Source organism: Lagopus muta, chromosome 1 (genome assembly GCF_023343835.1).
Source record: "Lagopus muta isolate bLagMut1 chromosome 1, bLagMut1 primary, whole genome shotgun sequence".
In the NCBI taxonomy this organism is placed as follows: Eukaryota; Metazoa; Chordata; class Aves; order Galliformes; family Phasianidae; genus Lagopus; species Lagopus muta.
In genome coordinates, this window is record NC_064433.1 from 191,711,506 (window position 1) to 191,733,002 (window position 21,497).

At 40.4% G+C, this 21,497-nt stretch overlaps 1 protein-coding gene across 1 annotated transcript in view; it reads left to right on the forward strand.

Moving 5' to 3' along the window:
• GUCY2F (guanylate cyclase 2F, retinal) overlaps positions 1–9,676 on the forward strand; it is a 41,173-nt gene extending 31,497 nt beyond the window's left edge. The window contains exons 18-19 of the mRNA XM_048966286.1: positions 778–863; positions 9,585–9,676. Coding sequence (XP_048822243.1) covers positions 778–863; positions 9,585–9,669 — 171 coding nt within the window. The 3' untranslated portion in view covers positions 9,670–9,676. The remainder of the gene's footprint in view (positions 1–777; positions 864–9,584) is intronic.
• Positions 9,677–21,497: the final 11,821 nt, after the last annotated feature.

Sequence of the window (21,497 nt, forward strand, 5' to 3'; positions counted from 1 at the left end):
AAAATGATGCATCACAAAATACCATACAACTAAATAAAACATCACTTATCTTCTTAGAAAATAACTAGAAAGAGGCAGTTCTGCTTACCTTAAACATCTGCAGCAGGACGTATGATTACGTTCCCAGGTCTCCCAACAATCTTTTATATCAAAGAAGTATTTTGTCACCCAAGTTCATATGGCTGCAGTGAGATATCTGAGGTAATCACTCCAGGTTTAGTTAATAGAAAGAAGGCTTTGCATAGTCAGTGATGATAAAATGGCACTTCAGGAAATTATCAACCTGACTTACTTTCAGTGTCCAGTTTTTGTGAAGATAAATATCACCCTAGAAGTGTCTGTTTTCCAGCACTGGCTCCAGACAGGGATGGTTGGCTCTGGTATATGTGGCTGGATTATATAAGATGCATCTCACTTTAAAAGCTAAATTATTGATGTAGGAAAAGGAATTGATTGTTCTGATATTCAACCCACAAGCAGTTGTAAAATCTTTCTATTATTGATGCCAGTGCTGCAAAATAAGATGATCAGAGATCCTCATTTCTATTAAACTGTGTAGTTTCAATGACCCTGATTAGAGAAGGTCATTTGTACGTGGCAGTTTGAACAAGATCTGTTTTTTTTAAAGGCAGTGAAACTAAAATTCTCTCTGAGTCATTGCAAAAGAGAGCAAAAGACTTCCAGCCATTCTCTGTCTCTGGATATATCCCTCAGAGTGTATTGAACAGAGGGTGGTCCGAAAAATGTTCTTTATCCGGACTTTTGTTTTTATTTTAGGGTAAAGGAGTAGAAGACACATATTGGCTGGTTGGGAAAAGAGGATTTCTGAAGCCCTTACCTAAACCTCCTGAAATAAAGCCGGGGTGAGTGTGACTTAATCACTATTCAATATATTCATGACAAGGTCACTGTTGGAGCTCACTGCTGGAATAAATGTCTTTGGTATCTGTTTGCAAAGTTTTTGCATCCTTTGTCCTTGGTGATGTACACATTCTCAGGCATAGCACTGGGACTCAGGAGTGGTGCAGGTGCTTCAATACTTCTCCTGAATCACAGTTCCCAGAAAGTCTCATGAGAACTTGTTACTTTCACCCTGTAGACCGTTAGAAGTGGATAACCAGGCAATTCCTTCCCAAATATCCCTCCTACCCAGTGTCTATGTGTGTGACACTCAGATTTTTCTCATTCCATCAAACTCCTCCAGAAAACCTTCATTACAAACACATTTATTCCCTGCAGCACTGCTCATTTCAACCAAACCATAAGAACATACTTTGTTTTAGAGTTATGTCAGCATTATGCAATTAAAGACTTAATGATGTTGCCTCCATACAAGAGGGGATCAGTATAACTCATTCAGCCACTTTGAAGTTCTACAATACCTGACTTTGCAGATTGTGTGTCCCTGCTCAGCTGTCATATGCTGAATGCCTAGAAATGATGTTGTGGTCAGGCCGTGAAAACTGGGAATATGATTTATTTGACTAGAACAGCATAATCACCCACACTGGAGTTACTCAAGCTTGATTCTCTTTAATACATGCTAACAGGGTGTAAGTAGACTGGCCTGCTTGAACATCTACATTGGAATATGGTAAATTGTATTTGAAAGATGGTCATTGTCTGTAAGGAGGTCCTGCAGTGTCTGACACCAAGCAGTGTATGTTTTTATTTCAATTCTAACATCTCTTGAGTAATCTTTCTCTAAGTTTTGCCTCATTTCCTCTTAGTAAAATTGAAAGGGTATTTATCTCACTTTTCAGATAACGTTTAACTACTGGACAGTTGCATTCAGGACAGCCCATGTATACAAAGTGCTCGCAGAGTTTTCTAGGGATAACATGAAATTAATTGTATTTTGGGTCATATCTTTTAAGGTATTTGAGTATCAGGTTGGAAGACAGTAGGTGACTGGAAGCTAAGTGTGAGAGATGCACGTTTCTTATACTTGGAAGCATTTTATTGTTAATATTTGATGGAAATGGGCTGTTGATTAATGTGTGCTGATATCCTTGATGCATTTTTCATGAGAAATACAAAACTTGGAGGAGATTGGCCAGATTGCTAAAGTGAATTGTCTCTCCACGCTACCAAGGGAGTACTAAATCTTCTCATCTGGGTTTTACCATCTCAAAGTCAATTGTCAGGCCTCTGTTGACTGTTGACAGCCCTCTAAAAGTCATCTGGTAATATCTGCCTGTATTTGGTCAGATTTATGTAGATTAGAACTGTTTTTAAATGAGAAATACATCAGGTCTGGGTGGTTGAGGATGGGGGCAATATGATGAGGAAAAAAAATTGTCCTACACGCCCAAGATCAAGGGATCTTGAGTATCCTTGTGCTCTGATCTTCGCTGTTCTTTTGCACTATTTCGGTCTCCACAGTAGTTGAATGAATGTAACAGTAATCAGAGGGAAAATCAAAGTTAAATGAAACCGAACCTGTCCTTAAATGAATTTAAGGGTTCAAAATGAAAGCTGGGTCCTGCAGAAGAAAAGCAAGTACACTAGAACTGCCTCGTGCACAGGCAGTGCTATTATCAGCCAAGGTTCAGACACGGTGTCCTGTTTTTCCAGCCTTGTCTTGAGATTCAATTTTTATGCCGATTTATTAGAGGCTGATTGTTATTCTTCTGTTACAGCTATGTCTTGGTCAATATGGTGATTTCAAGCCACTGCTTGAATATTTTCCTGAATTTCCTCATCTGTAGGCTTTTGAGATAAGGAATCTTCTTCCTCTTCAATTCATCTTTACGCTTATCCTGAAGTAACTCCTCTTCTGTTTAGATCTTTCCTTTCCATGAGGTCTTGTACAACCTGGTCCTTCATAACTACTGGGATCAGCAGGTTTTCTCCTTCTGTTCTGTTCTTTGAGTGAGGAATGCATTCTTCATCACTTCATTCATCACCATGGCTCACAAAAGCAAGGAACGCTCCTTTGAGAGGTGCCTTGCAGACTTTCAACTCATAGTTTTGGCCTTCTGTCTGAACTCTTGTCTTAGACCAGCACAGGTCGTGAAATACTGAACAACAAGGAAAGGGGATTTGCACCAGTGTAAATCTTCAGCCCCTGGACTAGGAAAATCCCTTTACCCAAATGAGCCTGTAATGTCTTTTTTAATGTAATCTGCTTGGCACCCTGGAGAGATATTTTGCTTGAACTTGTCCTTAATTCCCGGTGTCTACTGCTCTGAAAACTAATGAGTGCCCACAAGGCTGGATGAGGGTATTTCACGCATTGTATGCTCTGAGGAATTTCACAAAACAAAATTAAATTGAGCTATATGGCTTCACACTTTCCCATATGTCAACTGGATTATCTTTACTGCTGATGTGTGCTTTCCCCAGTCAGTTAAGAGATAAAAATGTCAACTGCCTGTGGCTCGTGCTTTATTTTACAACTTGAGCGGCCCAAACTTTGTCAGACAGACAATTTTGGGGTTCTTGCTGAGAGTTTGTACTTCCTAAGAGAAGGTAAATAAATTAGGTTTGGTCTCATGTCTACACTATGGAAGGACAAGTCTGGGGGGCATGGATTTAAGACTCAAATCCTTGGGATGGAAGTGCTGTGTGGAAAAAAGGCTCAAAGTAATCCTAGGAAGATTGATTTTGTCTTTATAAAAATGGGTGGATCTGTGTCTGACCCCGTGAATTATCATATGAAGCTGGGCAGCTTGAGCAACTTGGTTTCGCTCATGGTATCTTAGTGCTTCTTTCTGACATAAGTCCGTGATTTTTGTCCATTAAAATACTGTGTGAAATGCAGACTATTTCAGGCCTACGCTGCAGTGTAACATCAAGAAAGTGCTGACTTTATATCCTATGATATAAAACTCATCAACCAAATAGAGCTGAAAGCCCAGTCCTTGGCAGGAGGATTTCTTGATATATGTGAAGCCAATTTTCTAGCTCTGGTGGGCAGTCATGAGCAGATCTATGGTCAGGTAGCTCATGTGCTGTTCATAGATCTCTAGGGATCAATCAAGCTTCATTATTCTACTTCAAACTATCAGTGTGCTTGTAGTCTTGGCATGCCTAGGTCTGGAAAATGATCCTGTGCTTGCATAGGTGAGCCTGCATATAGCACAGATTAGAAGCCAAACTTCAACACATGTAAAAATGTGGGAGGAGATTTAATTACGTGACTTGTTTAATACTAATAGTCCCATAAAATACTGTGAAAACAATTCCTTCTGGTATTGTTGAAATCACTGAGAGAATATATCTGTCTGTCTAGCAATAAACCTCAAGCCATAGCCAAATGATTAACAAAGGAACCATTACTGCATCTACATAATTTGAATTTAATTGATATTCACCAACCTCTCTGTTTAATCCCAATTACAGTCTTGTGGAGGCATTAATTGGAACATCATCACTGAATTCCATTGTCAGCACTAGGACTTAATATATTTGCAGTTGTGTAAAGAGGTTCAGATAAACACACATAACTCTTAAAAGCCAGGTGGTGCAGGTGATATTGCTCATATTGGGTACAATGCATTTTAATTATGAAGAAAGTGAGTTGCGCTAAAGTTCCTAATATGCTTCCACCCATGCACAAAATCAAATGAACTAAAAGGCAATTCATAAAATCAACCTTATGTCGAGCTACAGAGGGTCTGTATATCTGTTTTCAGATAAAAAGCTTACTGGAAGTTAAGTAAGAAATCCATTCACATACTGTTTGTACGGGAAATGGGTTGATGTTCATCAACCTGATGATGTTCATCAGTGTCCCAGGACACAGGGACATAGGGAAAATGAAGGTTTAATATCCAGACTGTAGAGCTGCCTCCTACTCCAGAGAGTTTTCTATTTGAGGTTTAACCTCCCTCAGAAAACAGTGCAGGCAGTGAAATAGGCTCCTTGGTCCTTTCCCAAATTCCTACAGCTTCCCTGATAGATGTACCTTGTGATGGATGTTATTTCCTCTGTTTCCTGGCAGCTCATTAGGATTTGTATTGCTTCATCTCAGGATCTTGTAGGTTGGGGCTCCATTGTGCGAGACCAAGAAAAAGGCTCTCTGCAGAAGTCTTATACTTTACTGCAGGAAACAATAGTAGATTGGGTTGGGCATAGAGAAAGTGTACCAAGACAGTGAGATAGACAAAACAAGCATGCTGAACAATTAAGCAGCAGTCTAACTGTGCCCTTGATATTTTTTGGAGATGTCAGTTAGGCTTGAAGGAAAGCTGGGAGGTGTCTTTGAGGGCACACCAGGAGGTAAATCTCAGGGCTAAAGAGCAGCCAAAGAAAAAGCACGAAGATGGTGAGATACTGGAAGCTGACATGCTGTGATGCTCTGGAACAGACAGACATTTATCAGCACTGGTGAGGCACTCCTCTTGCCCCAACAGCAGAAAGGAGGTTATAGAAATCTACCAAATGTAAGCCTGTGCCTGCTGCATTTCCAAAGCACTGAAAACTATCTACTACCTGAAAATATTCAGTAACATTGGAAATTCAGAAGAAAAAAAAGAAAACAAACAAGCAAACATACCACAGTCAACAACGAGACAGGATCACATCCATCTGCAGCTTCGAGGAGTTGAGTGACACGATGGCTCTTCTAACTTTCCAACTTCTACAGTCCAATTTCAGAAATTATGTGCTTTAGTACTGAACACAGTGCTTTCAAGCAGCTGGAAACTTCTATCTCAGGAGGCAGTTTTGTTTGGGGGCTTTCCTTTTCTAATCCTATCTTAAATTAAATAGTGCCAACAGGAGAAAAATAAATAGATATATGATTCAGATTTTGGATATAGACCATAAATCCTCTCAAGGGTTTTTAACCATCAACACACTGCCTAGGGAAAGACATACAAGAGTTTTGCATTGCTGTCATCAAACACAGAGCCCTGTTCTTGTATGAAATCATGTAGAAGTTAAGAGTGGAAGATTCCATAGAGCAATCAGTCCAACATCATCATACATGCTAGGCACAATGTGAAGTGAGAAATCACCAAAAAATGAATAGAATCATAGAATTGCTCAGGTTGGAAAAGACTTTCAAGATCATCAAGTCATCATGAAGATGCAGCCAGGAATTGGAGGCAGCTTCAGGACTTTCCCATACGTGAGGATCAGCCTTGGAGGAAACACCAATAATTTAATTGAAAATGAAATGAGTGAGAAACACTGGAGGATGTTCAAAGAATCCAGTTCCAAATACCAAATGAGAAACAGGTTTTTGTGAGGAAAAAGATATCCCTGAGGACGACATTGCTTCTTACTCTACCCAACAGAAAGCTCTCTCAATCCGTGTCTGTAAGGAGGCAGTCTGATAGGAGAGGATCAGTGGGGAATCTTTCTTGTTGCTGCCAATGTAACTCTTTGAGGGGCAAGTGGAATCCCAAGGATCCCACTTGAAGTTTTTTACCCAATACACATTTAAACTTGAAATAAAGAGCCTGTAGAGCAAGCAGCAGCAGCAGCAGCAGCAAAAAAAAGCAAAACAAAACAAAACAAAACAAAACAAAACAAAAAAAAACAAAAAACAAAAAACACCAAAAACCTGTCCTTACATGGCTGGACTTATACAACAGTATCACAAGATTTCATAAACAAACTTTATATAGAATATAAGATATTTGGGGAAATCAAAGCACACTCTGGCTCAGAGTCTTGAGCACCTCCATGTCAGGACAGATTTTTATTTTTATTTTTTTTTGCTTCACAGTCAATGTTTACTTTTAAGATTATTTCTAAACCGCCAATAATACAACAGCAAAATGAAGAAAAAGGAATGTTCTGGCCACAGCTAAGCCATAAACAGGTGAGAAAGAAGAATTTCTATCAGAATTCTGATTGTTTTAAAGAGGGAAAGGTAAAGAAAGCTAGTGACTCACTCATCGCCCTTTGAACAAGGCTCTGTAACTTGGAATGTAGTTGCTTCAGCTGATTTATTTAAACAGGCTCTTTAGGAGCAAGCTGAGGCTTCTGGAATATTGGAGAATTGCTGTAAGAAACTCAAAGTGTTCAGAAATGAAGAAAATTTAGATAGCAGCCTTTTGATTGTGATTCAATGCATTGCCCTTTCCTTTGCAGGTATTTGTATGGATTGAAAGGAGGGCTGCTTACCTTTGTCCACCACATTCTAGCTTGCAGCACTGGCCCTAGGCTTGACATTGCTGAAATGTGCCTGGTAGTTTCTCCTTCTCCCTTAGGCAGGCTGGGAGGATGCTTTTGCAGAACTGATTTCTTTTATGAATGACATTGCTGAGAGATAACAAGAGGAATAAGTACTGAGAACACTGGGAATCAATCACGTTATAGGCCCCGGGGTTGGTTGGAGCAGGACCACAGAGCTGAGATGTAATGAATTGCCCAAGATACCTGGCAGTAGATCATGTTTTGCTCCAGTACAAGAGTTTGTATGAGGTGGGAATAAGAAAAGAAGACAGATAAGATGTCTTCACTCATGACTGAGGTCTTGAGGCTATTTGAGCATAGTTGTTGTTAGTGAAGGGTAGAATGGCCAAGTCACAGTGATGCTCTGTCTATGAACATCATGCAGTTGTAGAATCATTTGAGTTAGAAGAGACCTCTAAAGGCCATCTGGTTCAACTTCCTTGCAACAAACAGGGACACCTACAGCTCAATCAGGATGCTCAGAGACTCATCCAGTCTGACCTTGAATGTTTCCAGGGATGGAGCATCTAACACCTTTCTGGGCAACCTGTGCCAGTGTCTCAGGAAGATCCTGTCCAGGGAGTTGGAGTGTAGAACCTCACACGAGCTTTTCTCCTGCTAGCTTCAGAAACAAGGTGGAGGGAAGAAAAGGTCTTGGAAAAAATAACAGATGATTTCAGACAGGGTGAATTGGAAGAGATTAGGATGGAGGATGCAGAATCAGCAGTTTTCAGTTGCTCAGACACTAGCAAGTTCAGGAGATGTATCAGTGTTGTTTGTACTGGATCTTTCTTATTATTGTTCTGTGGGTGAAGTCCAATTCATAAGCAAAAGTTTATTTGATATAAATATAAACAGTATTTAGAGTTAGAGATTAGAAAATCTGATATTGGGCTTGAACCACAAAGACCCTGGTCAGGTCTTGGCCTGCTGGTAGGTCACAACCTGCTGCACTGTTGTGAAGAGACAGGCAACAACATCCTCCATCACCCTGTGGATGATGTTCAGTGGGGTTATCTCAGGGATAAGTTCCTCACACTTATCTCTGTGTGACTGAATTTTGCCACTGCTTGCATAAAGGGGCTGGAGTCCAAGTGTTCCTCCTCTTGGACCAGCTGGTAGTACTTTAGCTATCGTAAATTATCCAGCTCTGGCATAGCCATGTCCTTCTGAGCTTTGCAAGTTACACAGCTTTTAGAATCAAGTAGAGATTTGGGCACTTCCAGGTGCCACTCTTCTGCCCCGTGCAAGACATCTTTGAGATAAATACACTCTCTCATTCAGTAATTTCTATCTCCCTACACTGGCTCAGAAGAGAGCCCCAGATTTTTTGTTCCAGTGGAAATATTTCTGTTGCAGGTACTGGGATGATTCCCACCTGAGTTGTATATTCCCAGAAGAATCTATTCCTCATTCAATTCATATGAATTAAATGTCCTTTGGTCTTCCTTTGGTCTTCAGCACTCATCCCTGAAGGCTCTGGCACTCACAGGAAGGTTTATAAATAGGAATCAATGTTTCTATGAGAAGGAAAGGTATTGTAGGAGTTGAGAATTTAGGTAGGACATGGAAGAACAACGTGGTTGTACATATGGTTTAGTGGGCATGTTGGTGATGGGTTGGTGATTGTTGGACTTGATGATCTTAGTGGTCTTTCCAACCTTAACGATTCTATGATTCAAAGACAATAATTTATAAGACAGAACTGGTGAAAGAGTTGAAAACTGATTTGTTTTTCCCTCCAGGAAGTCTGTTAAAATCTGTGCTAAGCTATCAGATAAAACTGGCAGTTTCAAGGGACAGTTATATAGAAATTCCAATTGGAAATAGGTCCATAGCTTTGAGAGATAAGAATTGTTGAAACCAACACCCCATGTAAGAGAAAAAGGCACTGAGAGAGGAACTACACTAAACAAATTAAAGATCACAGAATCATAGAATATCCTGAGTTGGAAGGGACCCTTAAGGATCATCCAGTCCAGCTCCTGGCTCCACATGGAACCACCCAAAAAACCAGACCACAGGATCTTCATAGAAGTTTGGTTTTGTTCTTCCTTTTGAAGAACTAAGGGAGGATCAGAGGAATAAAAGAATAATTACCACAGGGTTCACACTGTCTAAAAGATCCATCTAGTCAAAATCTAATTTGAGATCCTTGATCAACAAAGTCATTCATCTCAGCCTGGGAGAGGTGTCTAGGATGTGTCAAGAGCAATTTGGAAGTGCCTGGCTATAGAGATTACAAAATGTGCTGTCTCAGCAACTTCAGGACAGTTAAAATTAAATTAGCTAACTTCACTCTTTGCAATATGTCAAGTTGAAGGCCCAACAATTTTTTCCTCTCTTCACACTAGAGGGCACATTTTCACATAGTCACCAGTATGGTCTGTTCTTTATTGCACATGAAACTGAACTGATTCTTTCTCTAATGGCCTACCTGTTCACTGCAGGTGTAAAGCTCATGGGTTACCCTCGGAAGAAATTGCAGAGTTCAAAAGGAGGAAAGCTGCAAAACAACTTGGCAAAAAGGCCTAGATCCGAGGTAGTAGCTGTAGGACAGCCCTCACGTAGCTCTGCTGTTTAGTGTCCGCTTGTGTGTCATTTGTCTGCACATTGATGGTTTTAGTTTTATGCTTTTTTTTTGCTTTTTTTTGCTTTTTTTTTTTTTTTTTTTGGTCAAAACGTTGTATTATACTTTTAAACCGTCTCATTCAAAAGATGCTGGGAACTGCACCAGAGGCACCAGAGCTGTCTAGAGACAGTAGCAGCCTTATTGGGTCTTGTAGCAAATTTATGACTTGCTTTCCCATTCATTCCTACAAGACACATGGTACTACTGCATCTACTTGCAGCGTATTATTGATCCACTTGATGGCAATTCAGTGTGCAAGGAAAAGCCCAGCTCATGGTAAACTCAGATGAAACTGGAATTCAAGCCTGGAAGAACCCACATGGCCTATTATTGCTTTCTTTTAGCACACCTCATGGCATCAGCTCTGTTATTCATTGTTATGGTACCAAGATGAGAAATAAATGTGTAGTTAGGATGATCTGGTTGGAAATCAGAAGTTATGTGGTGTATAATATGGCCTATAGTTATTTATTTATTTTTAACTTATCCCTCTGTTTTGAAGTCTTCATCCATGAACTCTGCTCAGTAAGAATAGACCCCTCAAGATCCTTTCATGCTTGAAAAAATAACAGTTTGCTTTTTGCTGTAGTTGCTTCTTGCTGGCCAAACCATGAACTAGCAAGGTGTGGTTGACCAGAAGTTCAAATTTGAATTTGAGGTCTGAAAGCTGATTCAGCACAGTTTTTGACAAAGATTCACACTGTACTTGAAAGTGAAACCCGCTTTATGCAGAAGCCCGATAAAATTACAGCTTACTATTTCTCCTTCAGCCCCACTGTTGGAATAATATTAGATGATTGCATGATCTGCATGATCTCTCTAAATAATAAAAATATAACTTCTGAGACCAAGCACTCACTTCTGTTGATTTCTCTCCCATCCACATCTTTCTTCTCTTCCATCTGCTGCTCTGCATCATTTGCTTCCGTCTTGGAATGCAGAGGCATCTCTCAGCAATACATTAGGAGACAAATCTCTCACTGGCACCAGAAAGGTTTAAAAAAGACACCTAGGGAAATTTATTTTTCTTGACTCCTTGCTGGCTGCACAAGAGTTCTGATCATTTTTTACAAAGTCATTAGCTCTTTCTCATAATGTTGAATAAATGAACTGTTGGGATGAATCCTAAATCACATGGACTCGGTACATGAGCAGTTTCTTAAGATTCAGGAATACGCCTTAAAATTTCTTACTGTTTTCTTGCACTTGTCCTTGGTCTCCCACCAAATGTGAGAGTGAAGAGACCACAGTATAGAATCATGGAATTATTAAGGTTGGAAAAGACCACTAAGATCACCAAGTCCAACCATCAACTCATCACCACCATGACCACTAAACCAAGTGCCACATCTATGCTGTTCTTGAACGCTTCCAGGGATGGTGACTCCACCACCTCCCTGGGCAGCCTGTTTCAATGTCTGACCACACTGAGAAGAAATTTTTCCTAGTATCCATTCTCAATCTCCCTTGAAGCAACTTGAGGCCATTACCTCTCATCCTGTGTGCAGAGAACAGGGAGTCCTGGATGTTTTGTTACTTCCAAATTGAATAACCTGTCCTTAGGGACAGGTAACCAGACCTTCAAAAACCTTACATCAAATAATAAAAAGTAACTCCCTTAAATGATAACACAAAAGCAGTAGTTGGTGTCAGAATGGTCAATACAGTTCTGATTCCAGTGTTATTAGTATTTGTATATGCTTTGTTTATGTTGTATATCCTTTGAAAATGGCTTATCCTGTGCTGTCATTGAGGACAGTTTCATTGGGCTGCTAAACAATTCTATACTATTGATTGGTCATCAATATGAATAATTTTTTGGCCTAATACCTTTCTGTTCCTCTACTTTCAAGGCCCTTTGTCTTATATTCTTGGGATCCCTGCTTTATATAGTCAGTTTTACATAAATTTTTCTTCTAAATTACTTGTTCATTGTTACAGCAGTGATGTTTACAGTTTGAAACCTTACATATCTGTGTATGTACAAAACAGTTTCTCAAATAATTCTCTTTAATGCTTACATAGTGATAACTGATATTGAAATGTGTTAGAGTTTGTTCTTTTCAGCTTACAACCTGAAAATTTTCTTTTACTGTACAGAGTGAAATTGATTTCATGTGATGTGTGATGCAGAGCAAGTTGTAGACAGACTTGAGAACTAACTGAAGCTCAGCTTCTGGCCTTCTATAACTCCTTTATATTTGGTTTGTTTCTGAACTCCCACTATAGTACAATAACTCTGTGCCTATCAGGTCTTCCTGTGTCATTGTGCCTCCTGTGTCACACATGGAGGGACTGTGGGGCTGTCAGAGCATCTGGGCCTTCACATTTCCCATAAGTGTCAGTGAATGACCTCAAACCCAAAGAAACCCATCTGATTAACAAAGAATCTCTGCTATTAGCAGACAGAGGACTTATCATGCTTGTGGTGTACAGTTAGAAATGTTCTTCATGAGCAGCTGAAACCCTTCGGTATTTTTATGGAAATAAGGTTTACCTTTATGAAGTGGATATCCTTGGTTGAAAGCTCTGCATTTCTCAGTAACCCATGTGACTCCTACAGTGCTTTTGTGGGGACTACAGCATCCCTGTATTTCTGTACCAAAAGACCTCCCTGCTTGGGCCTTTGATGGCTTTGAGAAAATCTAACGTTTCTGCTTGGTCTGATGTAAAATGATGTAAAATGAATAGCTATTCCTCAGCGAGCAGGGCTGCTGACTCCTCCTGTCTTCTGTTTTACAGCCACAACTGGTCAGGCATGTTGACCAGGAAACTTAAATTTGTCCTAAGGAGCACAAAGAGGACACTGACAAAAACAGCCTTTAAAGAAATGGGGAGCGTAAAGGAGGCTGAGATAAGTATTGAAGAGGAAGATATCTGAGAACGATAAAGAACTAGTGAGACTGGGATGGATATTCTGAAGTCAACCCCAGCAGAGAAGCCCACACCCTACAATTAGTTTCCTTACAGATAAGAGAAGTAGAATTACTACAGCCTCATAGCTTTTGCAGGTGGATTAATCCTGACCATCATTTTTGGTTGAAACTGGGCCCTGATTCATCGTGATATCACTTGTGCAATTTTGGAAAGAGAGTAAAGTTGGTGGGTAGTACCACTTCTTCATCAGTATTCCAGTCAATCAGAAATTGTAGAACAGGCTAAACACTTTGCAATAAATAGATTTGTTGTTGTTGTAGGAAACTCTGGTTTCATGAAGATCAGTACAATTCACAAGGAAGTGTTTTTCACAACAACAAAAAAAGATTTTTTCCTCCCCCACAAATGCAAATTCCGAATCAAAATATTTTGGATGCTGTATGTCAATTGAAGCTGGAACAGTTTCTTGTAAATTGACATTTCAGTGGCAAATGCTGTTTTAATGTTATCTTCAGACTGAAATGGCAGTTTTGAAACTAAGCAGTTTGGTATGAATCAATATTTGTTTCCAAATGCCAAAATGTGATTCTGATCAAAATGTCAAAATATGTCATCTTTGCAATTCCAGTTCTAAACTGAAAGACTCTTTTTTTTTCTTGCTTTATACACACACCTATGTACTACATCTGAAGCATTTCATGCCCATCATCCCAAAGGAGGATGAAGAGAGAAAGTCAAGGCATTGGAAAACTGAGATGCAGAGAATGATCTGCATTCCTTCAGCTGGGTGATAACAAGAGATCAATTTTCTTAACTTAAAAAGTGAGGCTGAGAGAAGGAAAAGTCCATCATTTAATCAATAAAAAAAGCCTGAAGCATCATACTCTTTTTGCTCCCCATTCTCTAAATAGTTTCAAAGCCAACGGTGTTCAAAGTAAAATATCAGTGAGCAAAAGCAGGTTTTTGCCAAGGGCCAGCACTTAGCCTGTAGGCACTGCCGACAGAGCACTCTTCATCAGTGTCAAATGCTTTTGTTGTTGGCCACTTCTCTGTCCATTTTTCTTTACTTTCTTTCAGTATCTGGCTTCTAACAAACTTTATTAATGTCTCTCCTGCCAGTCTGCAGAGAACTGCAGATAGGGTAATTTAATCAGTATTGCCAACAGAAGGTGCTCATTGAAAACACCAAGACCTCCCTCAAGCCCAAGTTAAACTCTTCTCAACAGAAGACCCAGGACTTCTACCAGTTAAATAGTTTCTAGCAGTTTCTAGCAGTTAAATGATAAATAACAACCAATAACCCTCTTACATTATTGAAGATATATTTATGAAAGGAGGCAAGCCAGACAGAAAAAGCTAAGCAAGTTACTGTCAGAGCAGCTAATTCGCCATATTAAGTATAACACGTGCATTGTCAAAGTCATTCATGTTATAACTATTAGTGAAATAGGAGGAAACTTTATTCATGCTCTTCAAAATCCAGATTTTACTCTGTGGCATTGGTCTTTTTGGCAGTAACTGAAGTGTCATAGCAGCCCTTTGACAGCTGTCTTCCAACTTCAGTTGTCCAGAAGGGCTGAGGTGAGCTTTCACCTTCTTCGATCTACTTGCCCATCCAGTCACAAATTCATAGAATCATAGAATTATAGAATGGCTTGGATTGAAAAGGACCACAATGCTCATCCAGTTCCAACCCCCTGCTGTGTGCAGGGTCGCCAACCAGCAGACCAGGCTGCCCAGAGCCACATCCAGCCTGGCCTTGAATGCCTGCAGGGATGGGGCATCCACAACCTCCTTGGGCAACCTGTTCCAGTGTGTCATGACCCTCTGTGAAAATTCATCTAGGAATAACATGCTGTGGAAGAGATGTAGGCCAAGCATTATTTCAGTATACCTCAGTACATACTTCCAGGGAAGGATATTATCTAGGTTGCTCAGTGCAAATTTGAGTTTAAAATCAGCTTATGTATTTTTTCCATAATTTTCCCATGTTAAAAACATTCAGCAGAGCTGTTCTGTTACAGAAGCTGTTACAGAACAGTGTTGTGGCTTACAACAACTTTCATCTTGTCTAAAAATGCTTTTCAGATGTCACAAGCAGAAATGCGTGTTTTCTATGGGAATCTGATGATCACCTCCACCTTTCCTTTTGACATAACATTTTCTCCTAAGTAAGACTTGGATCATTGGGTTTGCCTTGAGTATGACTGTGTATTCAAATCTGGCCTCCAAATGAAGAAAAACCCCCACAGGAACACGATGAATTGGGTGGCAACCCTGCCCACAGTAGGTTGAAACTACTATCTTTGATGTTCCTTCCAACCCAAGCCATTCTCTGAAAGGAAAATTATCTAAGTATAGCTCTGTAAGGTGTAGTCAGAGACTCAAGATATCTGGCAGCTGCAGGAATATGCCATCATCCCTCCTGAATGACTTCCCATTGCTCCATTTATATGGCAGTGTAACAGTGAGCATGCAGGAGAACAGCCTTCTGTTTCTGATACATGTTAAGTTAAAGATTGTAAATGCATGAGGAAAGAAAAAAAAACAACAATGTAGTAACAGCTATAAAACAATTCTTCAGTTGGCCATGATGTATATATTCCACCTTCAAATATCTATATATAAGCATGGATACATAGATATGTTTCAGTCTTGGTGTATCCTGTTTTGATTTCATACTTACACACTAAAAATAATCTTTTAGTAAGTTTTTTTTTTTTATATTGCAAAAAGAGACATTTTAAAGAAAATATTCAATAGCTGTAAACTTTTTCCAGCTGAAGAGCATTTGTACAAGGAGATTTCAATCTGCCCTTCTGCACACAATTTTTGAATTATTTCTTCAGTCTGTAGTCTTCAAAAATAAACAGCATTCTTCGAATTTATTAAAAAAAATAACAAAGCAGTCAATCTGTGGGAAAAGGGAGCAGAAAAGCAAAGTTCTGATCACTGATGACTTGAGTAATCCCAAGATAATTCTGAATTCACTTTGAAGCCACTTTGTTTTTTTAACTCTTACTTCCAACAAGAAGAGGCCGAGGACTCATCCCAAAGCGTGATAACCTCTGCTGTTAGAAGGCTATAAAACATACATATAATTTCCTGGCATTGTTCTGTTCAGACAGGTTTACGTTTATGCATGAGATTTCTTAACGTACTAAATATAATTATTGTATCACACTCTTTTCTCGTTATTTTGCTCCTAAAATAGTGTTAGGATGTTGTAAGAGGAAGACATTTGCTGGAAGTAGCGAATGTAAGTTTTCTAGCTCTGCAGACAGCACCTCAGGTGACTATGAATAGATCTCTTGGTAGATTTCTTGGACAGTTAGGCATGCGCTCAGAAAACCACTATCAACCAGTGACTACAGGAATGTTTACTGCTCATTTTATAGGATAAATTGTAACGTAATCATGCCAATCTGCTGACAGCTTTAGGAGGTGCACTTATGTCCAATTCACACTACCCAAAAATAGTTTATATTTCCGATAGGATCTACAGTATTTTTAACAGTGAATTAAATCCAAATGACAATAAAGATCTTTGGAGACTTGTTCCTCTATATGAAAGCCTTGTTCTTTGTATCTGTGTCTTTTTCAGATTACCTCTCAGCACTCACTGCTGATAAATCCATATAGAGAACCCCACATACTCACTCAATTACTCAATTATTTAGAGACAGATCTCAACAGAATCTCAAAATGCCCAAACCAGCAGCCATACAGAGGGGTAGTGGGGGTGATATGCAGAAGAGCATGGATGAGTGACAGAAGAGCTACAAGGAGAAGGCAGATTTAGATTGGATGTTAGGGAGATGTTCTTCGTTATGAGGTTTGTAAGGCACTGGCACAGCTGCCCAGAAAGCTATGGGTGCCCCATCCCTGGAGGTGCACAAGGCCTGGACGGATGTGGGCCTGGGAAGCCTGAGCTGGTGGGTGGCTACCAGCCCATGGCATTGGATTGGAACTGAATGGGCTTCAAGGTCACTTCCAACTCAACCATTCTATGATTCTGTGATTCTATGATTCTATGACTGATTCTATGATTTAGGATAGTTTCCCACGCTAGAGGATGCTAACATGTAGGGAATCATGCCACTCTCTGCAGTACATCGGAAAATATTGAGATTCTACCATGGGATTTGGATGAAGGCAGGAGCGTTCTGAGAGCACTTCAATATTATTACCCCTCTTTGAACTCATGAAACTGTGCTGTCTCTGACATCCTCATGCAACAACATCCGCCTTCCCTGAAGCTCTGGTTGTTTACATTGGCATTATAGGGATTTGCCCTTCAGTGGTGAGGTCAGGGACAGCACGGTCACTGCAGCAGGAACCCTCCCTTCTCTACAACCTTCTGTCCCCACATCAGCAATGGATTTTCCCCCATTATGAGTGCATGGAGTTCATCGGGTCAACCTGCCTCCTTCTAATTGTGGAAGGTCATATGCATAACATTAATGCCCCCTCTCCCATCTACTCACACTCAATAACAGTGGTCATCAACTGGATGAAAGTCCAAGAGCATCACAGGTGAAGCTGGGCTCAGGATTTCTTTCATCTTTAGTCACACATGTAATCATAGAATCATAGAATCACTTGAGTTGGAAAGGACCCTTAGAGGTCATCTAGTCCAATTCTCCAACATCCTTGTATTTCCCTTCAGTCATGCTAGAAAATCCTAGCATGACTCTCACCACTGGCCTCATCAATATAAGTGTAGGTGGGAGAAGGCAGAGGACCTCTCATTTTCCATGCTCACACTGAGGTCCTGTGGAATGATGTCCTTAGATCTGTTACTGCAGGCATAGGCATAGAGTTATAGGATTGCTAGGTCAACTTGTGAGGCCAGTGATGTAGGTTACAGAAAATTTGATGTAAGGGGAGACCAGGAATGTACTATGTTGGTCATTCTTACGATGACCAACTCCATATTCTGTGCAGAGGAAGAAACATCTGACACTTCTCCTATGATGGTCATTACTTTACAGCTGTTGGTATTTTCATTCATCATCCTATTCTTCATTCACATACATTTTCACAGCCCTCCTGCAAGCCTGGCTTCATGATATCTGCAGATCTCAGTCTCCCTTGGTCCTTGTTCCTTCTCTAATGAGTGGTTTTAACTAGATGATCTTAGTAGTCTTTTCCAACCTTAATGATTCTATTCATCCATGACTTTTGTCACATATTGTCATTACATGACACAACATAGTCTCCCTTCCTGCACAGAATCCATTAAACACCTGAAAGTCGATTAAAAAAAATGACCTCCTTGCTCTCTTAGAAGATTATATTGATTCTATTCAAAGGAATTAAGCCCCTCTTTTGCCTGGACTTAACTCATGAGTCAAACTAGGTAGTGCAGGCTGCAGGCACTTTCGAAGACCAGTACAGCAGACTGTGAAAATAAATGCATTCAATTTCAAAAAGCTAAATGTCTGAAATGTTTTTCATTAACATATGTGGAGAAGCTCAAGGAAAGTGAATACTGGGCCAAGGACAAAATCTGAAGTACAGAGTCACAGAATGATAAAATATTCCTGGTTGAAAGAGACCCATAAGGATCATCAAGTCCAACTCCTGTATGTTATATCTATTTAGGCTTGATGTCCAAACAAAGATCATGATTCAATGCATGAAATTCCAGTTGGTCTTAAACAGAAAACATTTATTAATGTTGAAGTTTTTTTTTGTTACTGTTGCTAGAATTGGCCGAGTTGTGAATGTTCTGCAGTTTCCAAATGGAAAACGGTCTGGGTTTCTAACAGTTTGCCTGCCAGATACCTCAGCTGCCCGTCTGTTGGGCCTTCTCTCCAATCCAGCCCCACTGCAAAGCAGCCCTGGAGGCAGATGTCTCAGCTCCGACCTCCGCATCCAATTTCCTTCTTTATTTATTTTCTTTGTTCAGAAGCTGGAACTGAAATAGTATTTCAAAATCCTGAAATCCTACAGGAAACCAACTGACCTTTCTCCACAGCAGTCAGAAAGTTGTAGGCAGGAAGAGAAGACAGCAAACAGAGTGTGTGCCTTGAACTCTGCTCTTGAACCTTTTGCTCACCAGAAAGATTGCATTGTCGGAATGTTGCATAGCAGAGAATAACATCTCATGGTAGATGGTACTACAATTAACTGCTCTAGCAATCAGACCAGATTTCATTATTTGTTCACTATTTTGTGTGTAGTGGAACCAGAGAGCTTTACTCGTGAATCAAAAGTGTACCTGCAGTCTCTGAATGTGGTAGTGGCAATGTTGGTGGTGGGTGAACAGTTGGACTAAATGGTCTTAGAAGTCTTTTCCAACCTTAATGGTTCTATGACTCTTTGATCTTTGTTCTGACACATCATTGCTTTAAAGCACAAACCTGAAATTTGTTAACCTGAACAATTCTAAGTTTAAAGGAAGTTCAGGCTTGGATCTGAGCACACGTTTGTGACTCAGGGCTGTTTGTAATGAGAAAGCATCACAGGAGCAGAGTGTTCCTTGCCAATCCTTGTTCTGAACCGTCTGTGAAGTCTTGGCACTGTGTCCCAAGAACACTGTGTGGAAATAAAGCTTTTGTTTAACCTACTTGTGTGGGCTCCCTGCAAAGGTGATTGCCTGCCTGGCCAGATCTGTAACTCTAGCTCCCCAGACACAATCAAAACTCAGAAAACTCCAGAGAGAATAATCACAGGTTGTTATCCAAGTAAAGTGTCAAAGTGTATTCACAGAGAGATGTCATCGAGGTTGCTCTGCTTGGCTGCACCTGTCAGGGCTGCAGCACAGCTGGGACAAAGAGCTATGACATGTTACTCATGGTGGGTCCATGCCTAGACTCAGTATGCAGAATGACCAAATGAATGCTGCTTTGAGGGCTATGGAGAGCAGGAATCAGCTTGAAAAGGGTAACTTAGGTGGAATGAAACTGCCATCATTTCATGTTCAGGCACTGCTGTCCATATGTGCCCAGCCAGCAGAAGATGGTAAGGTGGAAATGTACTAAATGAAGAACCTCCTCAGCTGCTGAGCCTTCCGGCTGTGGTGAGATGGCAGGTTTCACATCCTGAAAGATCTTCAGCAAATCATTCATTGTATCTGAAATTTCAATTTTCTTCTGCTGTTGAACACCCAGAATACTTGGTAGGAATATTCCTGCCCCCCAGGGATAGAATCAGAAAATCATATTAGAGAATGGCTTGAGTTGGAAGGGACTTCAAAGATCATCTAATTCCAACTCCTCTGCTGCAGGCAGTGTTGTATAACACTAGATCAATCACTACATGAGTATAGAGATAACCTTGGACTGTTTGGGCCTAAATACCATCAGTGGCAGCAATTTAACAGCTGAATCCAGAACATAGGGACTGATCAGTGGTTCAGATGGAGCTACCATGATGCTTACAAAAGCATAGAGGTGTATTGCCACAGTCAGTATACCATGTACACTAATGGGTTTGGTCACTATGGATATTATATCCATGTTGCCTAAGCTAAGAGTGCAGTGGCATGGTGTACTCCTCTCTGTGCATGGCTTTGAAACGTGATCCAGGGCAAACACAAAATCATGAACATAGTCTACAAAAGAACTTGCAAACTCAATGACTCCAAGGGCTGGAGGTTGTTTTCCCAAATGGGAAACTCAGCTCAAGTCAAGTGAAGATGTTAAATGAGTTTTTCTGGCTCACATCCCAGTAGACTTGGAACCTGGAACAAGTTATCCCATCCCTGGAGGCATTCAAGGCCAGGCTGGATGTGGCTCTGGGCAGCCTTGTCTACTGTTTGGCAACCCTGCATATAGCAGGAGGGTTGAAACTAGATGATCATTGTGGTCCTTTTCAACCCAGGCCATTCTGTGAATCTGTGATTCTATGAGACATAACATATGTACCAAGAGTTGTTTCTGTCTCATTTGCTAGAGGAGTGTCCTGTTGCAGATCCTCCTTTCTCTCAATCATGTAACCAAAGGAAAGCCAAATTGGTGAGAAAATAAGAGACAGATTCTGCATGCACCTCAACAGGGACACCATTGTGTCTGTGAACTCTATTGCTTTTGCTCAATAAACATGCCAGCAGGAGACTCCCTTTTCCCAGTATGCAAGTGCCAAAAGGCATGAAGTAAACCCCTCTGCTCTTTGCAGCTACGAGGGGAAAAGAGTAAGCAAATGATGCTGAGCCCTCACTGAACTGATAATAAAACCCACACAGATGCTAAAGGAATATATCTCCTCCCAGCAATCATGGTCACTCTGCTTTCAGTCCAAAGCTACCTTTCTCCCTGCACCCCCTTGGTCATCCAGACTGGCATTGCATAAGGAAAAGCATATCCATGCAGTTATTTTTATACAGTCCTTCATTTGCTGCAAAAAAAGGTCCTGGAGAAATTTTTTGCTTTTAATTTTGTGCAGCTGACTCAGTTGCAGCAAGGTTTATTTATAGAGAAGGAAAGGACAGATGAAGAGCTCACAGGTCTCTCCAAGCTGGTAAATATATATATTAAATATACTTCTGTTATTTTCATGCTGATGTTTTAATGGAGCTAAATGTTAATACATTCTCAGCCAAGTGGAAAATCTTCAGCATAAAATGTCTGGTGACAGCCCATGACAACCACTGCTACTCACATCTGCAGAATTCAGACTGAAGGTGCAATTTGGATGACAGCATTCTTTGCCATACGTCAATACATATGCATATTCAGAAGCATGTGTACAGAAAAATGCATCTGCATGAAAAAAAACTAATCAGCAGCCATTCACCACCAGAGGGCAGACGAAGTATATGTAAATCAGCTGTCCTATGTGTTCCCTGTGCATCAACGAGCGAAATGTTCAGTGGACAGAAAGATATTGCCAATGTTTACTTTGACGT